This window comes from Lipotes vexillifer, unplaced genomic scaffold, assembly GCF_000442215.2.
Source record: "Lipotes vexillifer unplaced genomic scaffold, Lipotes_vexillifer_v1.1 scaffold1198, whole genome shotgun sequence".
NCBI classification, from domain to species: Eukaryota; Metazoa; Chordata; class Mammalia; order Artiodactyla; family Lipotidae; genus Lipotes; species Lipotes vexillifer.
Genome location: NW_006769399.1, coordinates 182,986 through 192,224, shown reverse-complemented (window position 1 = coordinate 192,224; position 9,239 = coordinate 182,986). Strand labels below are relative to the sequence as shown.

At 37.1% G+C, this 9,239-nt stretch overlaps 1 protein-coding gene across 2 annotated transcripts; it reads right to left on the bottom strand.

Moving 5' to 3' along the window:
* Positions 1–7,385: 7,385 nt before the first annotated feature.
* On the bottom strand, positions 7,386–8,954 carry ARL4A (ARF like GTPase 4A). 2 transcript variants are annotated; one of them, XM_007445588.1, is made up of 2 exons: positions 8,849–8,944; positions 7,386–8,465 (listed from the first exon to the last, which is right to left on the bottom strand). In XM_007445588.1, exon 2 carries the CDS (start codon positions 8,307–8,309, stop codon positions 7,707–7,709), a length of 603 nt encoding a protein of 200 aa, XP_007445650.1. In that variant the 5' UTR covers positions 8,310–8,465; positions 8,849–8,944; the 3' UTR covers positions 7,386–7,706. The 2 variants fall into 2 exon arrangements, with proteins under 2 accessions (XP_007445650.1, XP_007445651.1); XM_007445589.1 differs by having other exon boundaries at positions 7,387–8,398; positions 8,849–8,954.
* Positions 8,955–9,239: the final 285 nt, after the last annotated feature.

Genomic DNA, 9,239 nt, shown 5'->3' with positions numbered 1-9,239 from the left:
CAGGAGATTATCACCATTTTAAAGTGAGAAGGCTGTGCAGCTTCCAGAAATGAAGTAACTTGCATTCAGACACACAGCTAATACATGTCACGATCATGATTTAAATTCACCCTGTAAAATTTTAAACAAGCACCCAGCTTTTAGCATGGGAAGTTGTTGACAGAAGGACCGAGCAAGAAGGACAATTTTTGTCTACCAAATTGAAAGACAAAGTGTTTTACTTATCTATTTGAATAATCAAATGTGTCAGGGATTTAGTATAGTCCATTCAGCATTGCCCATTTTCTTCAGGAGTTGCTCTGGTCATATGCCTTTGATTTTTCTTTATCATACCTGTTAGTCCCAAAATAATCGGGTTTGATCACGATCACTAAAACCTGTGACACTCAAAGTTCCCAAGAGGATTACAGAAAAACAACATTGTAGGCACTAGTTAGGAGTTCTCTAAATCTCTAACTGGTCTCTATCTTTTGTGAAGAACTCCCTGAGAATTTCTCAGACATTTTATGCCTCTTAGCGTAAAGTATATGCAAGTTCAAGAGAAGGAAAAGTACCTATTCCTTTCCCCTGAGCTCTCTCAGATATCCCCTAAGCCATCTGATCTGAAACATCCCAGGATTACACATGTTTCTCAGTATAGTTATTTGGACATCAATGTCAAGCCAATGAAAAAAATCCCATCACATAGAAGAAAAGAGATCAAAGGTAGCCAGGTAAATTTCTGCTAGGCCAGTTCTATTTATGATCCCTTTATTTTCACCACTCTAAGTGGTGACATGACACCCCTCTGTCATGTCCAACAAAGCAATGGTTTGTAAATCTGGCTGATCTAGGCATGGTAAAAACTAGAAAGAGTTAGAATATAAATTATTCTAGAATATAAATTATTCTAGATCTAATTTATAGCATATAAATTATTGGCTCCATCCCCTAGAGAATTGATTCACAATGTCTGAGATTGAGTCCAGGGATTTTAAAAAGCTCCTTAAGCCATTCTGAAGTCTAGACACTTTGGAAAAATGTTGTTCTAGGGAATTCCATTTTGTCATTGACCCATTTCAGGGTATCTACAGATAGATGATGGATTAAGGGAAATAAGCACTTCTCATGTTAATATTGAAAAATTCATTGGTCCACTGGAAGCCCATGGTTTCTAATCACTTGCTATTCAGTTACTCAGTTTCTGCATTAAAAAGAAAGAAAAATAATGACTTCATATTCTTGTTGACATTACATAGAGCTGCAATAGGAAGGCAAGAGTCCCTTTTCAATCAGAGACTGTTCTGTATCAGATGTTTTCAAATGCAAACTCCATGAACTTAAATTTTCACCAAACAATTCCACAAAGTATGGGTCTCAAACTAAAAATGAAAAACAGGGCTTCCGTGGTGGCGCAGTGGTTGAGAGTCCGCCTGCCGATGCAGGGGACACGGGTTCGTGCCCAGGTCCAGGAAGATCCCACATGACGCAGAGCGGCTAGGCCCGTGAGCCATGGTCGCTGAGCCTGCGTGTCCAGAGCCTGTGCTCCGCAACGGGAGAGGCCACAAAAGTGAGGGGCCCACGTACCACCCAAAAAAAAAAACAAAAAATTGTCTAGAAAAGTATTTTTCTTGATTGAGGAAAATATTCATGTAGCTTAGTTTATAAAAGAGAGGATTCTAATGTATGGTATGTAAATTATTTTTAATCCCAAGTCGATTTTTTTTTTTTTTGGCCATGCCATGCAGCTTGTGGGATCTTAGTTCCCCGCCAGAGACTGAACCCAGGCCCTGGGTAGTGAAAGAGCAGAGTCTTGACCACTGGACCACCAGGGAATTCCTGAATATTTTAAACATACTGGAAGAACTGTATATACTAAGTAAACCAGAGTCAACATTTCTAAAAGCAAATAAAGTATTTTGTGAAACAAATGTACCTAAACATGTACCAGGTGGTGGCATAACCACACATGAAAAAAAAAAAAAAATGAACAAGAATTTTACTGTAGTGAGATATATTATAATTATCCCTAGTGAGGTATAACCTAAGGACAAAAGAAACTACAACTATTGTTAAACCACTTACAGTAATCAAATTCTTGGTAGTAGTATTATTTTGAGAATGTAGTGAGATTAAAGTGGAATAAAGCAAAGGAATAAGTGTGTGTCACGGATAAGCAGGATTTTTGGCATAGGTGAAAAGAGGTACTAAGTAGTATCACTAAGGTTAAATAAAGACCCTACCATTATGAATTTTAAGCTTTGAATTGGAACTATCAGCGTCAACTACTGATGATGCATCTTTTTTAAAAAGTCCTATTCCATTCACTGAAGAGGCCTAGAAACAATGAAAAATTCAGTGGTTTACACAGAGGACTCTTCATACCATTTCCCACTAAAAGAAACCTGGGATCCTAGAAAAACAACAAGTCTGGTAAGGCAGGAATTTCTTGTAAAACCAGAAAGTAAAGAAACTATTAAAGATTACTAGGGTTATGTCAAAAGAACTTAGTTCTTCAAAGATAGGACAGTTTAAGCATGAATAGGGATAATAACTGCAAAGGATTGAAATATATCAAATATGTTTAAATGTGTAAGGTTATAATGGTATTCAAAATAAAACAAACCTCACTGGTCACCCTTGGAAGTTGCTAAAGAATCAACTTATCTTGAAAATTAGTAAATCAAAAGAAACAAGCATTTATCTTGCCTTTCTTTTAAGAACTGAACCTCAGGATAACCAAATCATTGATTCCAAGCCCCCTGCAGTGGAAGCAGGGAGTCTTAAACACTGGACCGCCAGGGAAGTCCAGAAAGTTTCTTATCAGCCAGTCCTGTCCAATGCAGTTATTTAAATTTAATTAAATAAGATTTAAAATTATGTTCCTCAATCACACCAACCACACTTCACACACTCTATAACCACATGAGGCTAGTCGCTACCACATTGGACTGTGTAGATATAGAATATATCCATCATCACAGAGTTTTATTAGATGTCATTAAGACAATGACCATCAATGACTGCTACCAGCACAAAGAGACAACCAGACCTAGCACCTATGGATGAAAGTATAAAACACCATCTAAAGTTGTCTTGAGGAAACCGAGAAAAGTGAGAGCACATACAAAGAACATTTTAAGCACCGAAAGGGAGATGCATCGGAGGGGGAGAGAGAGAGAGAGAGAGAGAGAGGAGAGGGAAGGGGGGGACGGGGAGAATAGGGAGGAGAGGGAGGGAAGAAGGGGGTGTGGTGTGAGGGGGTGGAGAGGACCTATAGAGACATATCAACCAATCACAACATATGGCCTGTTACTGATTTGATCTTGACTGCAAAAGCTTGTAAAAACTTTAATCGGGGAAATGTAAACTCTGAATAGATATCTGATCATCTTGAAGAAGTAGTTTTATTTGAAGAAGTATCTCTGAAGAAGTATCAAGAAGTTTTATCTTGAAGAAGTATTAGTTTTATTTTATATGTGATGATATTGAGTGTTTTTTTTATATGTGATATATATTTTATATGTGATGATATTGAGTGTTTTTTTTAAAGGGTGCTTATCTTTTAGAGACACCTGCCAAAACATTTATAAATAAAATATAATTTCTAGGACTCACTTCAAAATAATACAGGGGTAGGGGGAGAGGAAAGAGGACGGAAAAAGATGAGAATATAGAGAAAATGGGATGAAAGTTCATCATTACTCAAAATACATGAGAGATACCTGGGTGTTCATTACAGTATTCTACTTTTGTATAAGCTTGAAATTTGTCATAATAAAAAGTTTTATTTAAAACTAGAGCATCATTGAAATCAATCAACTTCAGCATCTCCCTTCAACCACCCATGTTTTAGAATGCTGCACTTTTAAAGATATTTAGCACAGCTCACAAGCAAAGCTCCTTTCTTGTGTGTATATGTACATGTACATATAAAAAATAAATTTATAAGATGTGACACTTAGAAGACTGTTTCAGCTGGCATTGACTCAAGTTCTTAAACAAGGTTTTACTGGATGCCTACTATAAAGCAGATGTTTAAAAAGAACTTTTTAAAAAGGCCTGAATTTTATAGTATTGGAATTAAAAATTTATCAACTATACCATACTGCCTCTCAACACATACTGATTCGTAACTGGTTAATAATAATAGCTACCATTCATTGAGTTCTTATCAAATGCTTGGTGGTGATGTTTACATTATTCAGTCCTCTCAACATTCTATGCAAGAGTCTTAATTTTACCAGGAAGGTATTCACACGGTGAGAAGTTCCAAGGAACTTGACAAAAGGTCACCTGTGTAAGAGTGGGAGAGCCAGGATTTGAACCCTGATCTGACCTCAAATCTCATGCTGTTTTTAGACAAAACACTTAACATCCACCTAAACTAGCCTCCAAGATAGGTATTCTTGTATTTCTAACTGCATACACAGAATTTGACACATACTTCAGCTATGGTTTGTTGAGACTATTCTGATTGTCATATATTTTAATATTAACTTTGTGATTCGTTTACCATGCTATACTGGCTCATATTAAGCTTTAATTTAAGCATCCCAGTTTTCCATATAATGTGTAATTAAATCTGGTCTCTGAATCACATTGCTCTCACTCAGCTGATTATTTGAAAACAAGTGTATATTTAATATCCTAAATTTATTGTGGTAAAATACACATAAAATTTACTATTTTTAGTTGTTTTTAGATGTATGATTCAGTGGCATTTAGTATATTCACAATGTTGCACAAGCATCACCACTATCACAGAATGTTCTGCTAAATTTAAACCTTAAATGTAAAATTCCAACCTCAAATGATGGTATACTCAACATTCCAAGTTCTATTAGCTAACTACTGAGTGTTACATCATGGAAAGTTTAAAGAAATTCTTTTGTGTCACTGTTATAGCTGAAGAAACCATTTTGTTTACATCACTGAGGAAACTGTATTAAATAGAACCTTGCAACACTGTACCAAAGACCTCTTTCCAGGTCAACATGAATAATTAATGAAACATTCTTTAAGTGTCAAATGCCTTGTACAAACAAAAACATTCTAAGTCTGCCCCTTCCTTCTGTTCAGAAAGCATCATCCTTCTACAAATTATTCATTCTCTGTCTACATACATATATTTATACTAATAACTCCACTTTTTGGCTTCTAATGATTTATTTATTTTTCCATGATTCTTAGTGAACCTATCTTTGTTGCCTACTTAAAGTGTACAACTATTTTTTTTCTAAATGTTTATAATCTATTTTAGAACAACTGTGGGCATGTAAAATTTAAGGCTCTTTTAAGTATAAAAGCATTTTTTTTTTTAACTAAAAAAAATTTTTACTTTGTTGATACTAATTTGGATTTAGAGTTGCTGTTCTTGATTGATATTTGGTATTAAACCAAATAACTTCAAATATAAAAAAAAAATTTTAGAAATACACTTTAATAAAGGTGTACCTTAATAATAATAATAATAAAAAAACTAGATGTAAAAGCATTGTCTAAACTCTTTAGGGTTTATTTCAAGACTCCTTATATCCTATCCTATGGTATTAACAGCTAGAATAGGCGGTGGAGAACCTGAACTTAGCAAACTGGAAAATTTTATGATGAGTTTTCTAGTTGAAAATGTGTTTTATAAATAAAAGCTAGTATAGTGTCCATGCCATTTTCTCTTTTCTTTTTGTTGTTCACTAAATATGAAACACTTAGATAATGTGGATTTGCTTATCAAATTCTTAGGCTACAAAATAAGGGTAACACATAAATTCTCAAGAGATAGTTAAAACATTACTATTTTACACAGGAGTACATAAAAAGTACAGGAAGGCTGAAAATCTAAATTGATTCACAGACTTTTCTTTCAGCAAGCTTTATTAATCCATCATGGATCTACTCATGTTTGTATATGATTTCATACAGTGAAGGGTTAAAAAAATAAAGGTTCTCCCAGAAAACAACCTTTGGTGCCTATGTCACACGACTATAGGACTGTGTAACCCAGCTTTCAAAAGTTGTTTTTCAACTACTAATTAGTAGCTTCATCAGAAGTGGAAGTACATACATTAAAACTCAAAGCCAAACACTGTTCTCCTAGTGCCTCAAGTAGTTTATTGGTAGTTATTATGCACATTTCCATGAATATAAACATTCTAAATGACTGTCACTAGTGCAGGTACATTTAACATGTGAAGGCTCCACAGGAAGCTACTTCATTTTGTGTGAACATGAACCAAGTTTCCAAAAACTCCATTTAAAAAAACCAAAAAAACCCAAAACCAAACCCTGCTAGCAAAGCGCATTTCTTTTGGTTATCTTCAAAACAAACAGGTGTTGGCTTTAACACATAGAAATCATGTTGACTTGCTATATACGATCACAGGAAGCAAGTCTTTACCTGTAGATAAGAATTAGGTAAAGGTTTTTCCTCCTTTTAATTTAGAGGGTTTTTTTGGATTCCAAAGTAAACAGTACCAGTGAATTTTCACAAAACATAGCTTTGCTACTTTCCCCTTCATCTTCTATAATCATAATTCTTATCTGTAGTACTGTATCATTTCTTCCTACCTTATAATCAGGACCAGACTGCCTGCATAACACTGTTCAGTTTGTAAACAAAAAAATTAAAGCTCAGAGCACATAAGGACCTCTCTTACATTTTCACTGCACAGTGCATTAGGTGTTGGTTATAAAGCTTCTGCTTCTCTCAAAACACTACAAAAATATATGAAAAACCACATCTGTGTTCAGCCAGCAAATATAATAAAACAAATATTTTACAACTGGAATACTTTAGAGACCATGTATTGTAGTTACACCCTCTTGACTGAATTCATCAATTGCTTTCTTCATAAATCCATACATTTGTCAAAGCATATGTATTTACGATTAGTCTACATGCCCAAATTTACTATGTCAAAGAGTTAAGTAAATTATTTTAGGTTCTTTAACTGAAAGTGACTCTGACAACAAACTATTTCTAAAACAGCCCTAAATCCCCAAAAAGGTGTTTTAAACCTGACCGTGTAAAAAGATGCATAGCTATTTCTAGAAAGTAAAAGACTATACCCCAAAACATGCTTTGCCAGAAAAACTAATCCATGCACTTGAATATGCCCCGAATACCTCTTTTTAAATTTTAAGTTAGACCAACTTAAACATCGTCTAGAATTAAGATACAGCATTACAGTATTTGATTCCAGAAAATGTCAAAATTCATTCGGCCAAACTTAAAAAGCCAAGCACTGCCTCCTTGTCCCTTACTGGTTGGACCAACGTGACCAGTATGACTGTATATATTAATCTACCTTAACATTTCCATTCATTAGCATAACATACAAAGCCTTGCATGCAATTTCTTTGCAAAGGCTTCCCCCCAAAAGATGTAAGCACAAAACACTAGGCAGACACTCTTCAAAGTTTTATTTCACTAACTTCAGGTCAAATTTCTACAGCTGTTTTCTGGTCAATTTTCTATCTTTGCTTGGCTTCCCAAAATGGTAGTACCAAAAGATTTGTGGGGTAGGCAGAAGAGGCCATTTTAAGAAGCACTGCATTTACTCATCTTCCACAAGGCAACAGAGTTGGACATCTGATTGTTCAACAAAACAAAGCTTTAACAGCATCCAGGAGGGCAGGCAGGCAAACCAGGATGTAGACACTCTTCCATTTGTCAGAATCAGACCACAGAAAACCTACTCCACACAGATCTAAAAGGTCATCACCATTCATCTTTTCTTTTTCTGCTGCCTCAACATTTTTCTTCTTTTAATTATCATATCATGTAGTTTCTCAAGTCCTTCCTTCAGTCCATCGCCTATGATTGCACAGGTGGGCTGCAAATGCCAGGGAGTTGATGAGCTCAGTTCACCCATTGCTAACAATTTCTCAATTTCTGAGAGAGACAATGAGTTCCTCAGGTCTTGTTTGTTAGCAACTATTAGCACAGGGACTCCTTGATTTTCTGATATCCTAGTTATTTTATGAAGTTCAGTTTTGGCTTCTTCCATCCTTTCAACATCAACAGAGTCCACAACAAACACAATGCCATCTGTGCATCTGGTATATGACTTCCACAGTGGCCTTAATTTCTCCTGACCACCTACATCCCAGAAGTGAAAAGTGACTGTTTTAGAATTTCCCAAGGTTACCTTAATTTTTTCCGTGTTAAATCCTTTGGTAGGTACGGTATTTACAAATTCATTGAACTGCAGCCTGTATAACACAGTTGTCTTTCCAGCAGAGTCCAAACCCAGAATGACAATGTGGAAGGACTGAAATGAAGGCAGGCTGGACAGGATAGAAGTCTGGTCTGACAGTCCATTCCCCATTTCCAGCTGTAAGGAAGTGTTCCAAATTGAAAGGCTTTCTTCTTACTGCGTGAGAACTTCTCTTCCTAGGGGATCCAGCTACCAGACTGCTGAAGGGGAAAATGATTAAGTTATTCTTGTGAAATAATGTACTACAACTGCTTTTCTCTCTTCCTGCTAAACTAAGCAACACGAGGAACGTGATAAATAAAACTTGCTTCAGTAAACAAACCAAGTGAGATAAGAAACATACGCGATCCAAGGTAAACGACAGAATAATCATTGCCGTTGAAATTCTTTAACATTCACTGAAATTGTAGTAATATGTACTTTTCTCTACCCCCCTGGGTCCCCAGACCTCTAAGACCTCATACCGGAGACAACCTAGTCACCAGCAACTCGTCCGAGTCGCAGTAACCACAGAAGTGCCTTTTTTGGCAGAAAATTTGTAACACATAATCTGATCTTCAGGATCTAATTCTACACGCTTAACAGCATACCCAAGGTCACTATTAGCCTCAGCGCGCCAACCGCCCCACCCCAAAATACAATGCTCTCACCTCCCGAATTGGAGCCTGGATCCAAATGAGAAAGCATTGGCAGGCTTTCCTACGCGGGGGCAGAGAAGCACCCCACCGCCGCTCAGCTTAGCTCTCCACGCAGCTCCGGCGGTTGCCTCACTAGAAACTGTGACTCCAGACTACGACCACGCCCACTCCACACGGCCCACCCCTGAGCCCAAATCCCATTGGTCACCTGCGTCAGCGCGTCCATGCCACACGCGCCCCCGCGCCCTAATTGGTGAGAGTAACTGCCGCTCCCAGCACTGCGGAGCCGGGCTCTCCCTCAGTCCACAGGCACCACCTGTTGCCCTCAAGTTAGAAAAGAGGGCGCCTGCGGAGGGAGCCGAGCGACCCCTGCAGGGGAAGGGGAGCCTCGGCCGGTCGGTCA

What these genes read in the sequence shown, in the direction of transcription:
- ARL4A (XM_007445589.1), bottom strand. Translation starts at nt 8,309, where the DNA reads ATGGGGAATGGACTGTCAGACCAGACTTCTATCCTGTCCAGCCTGCCT.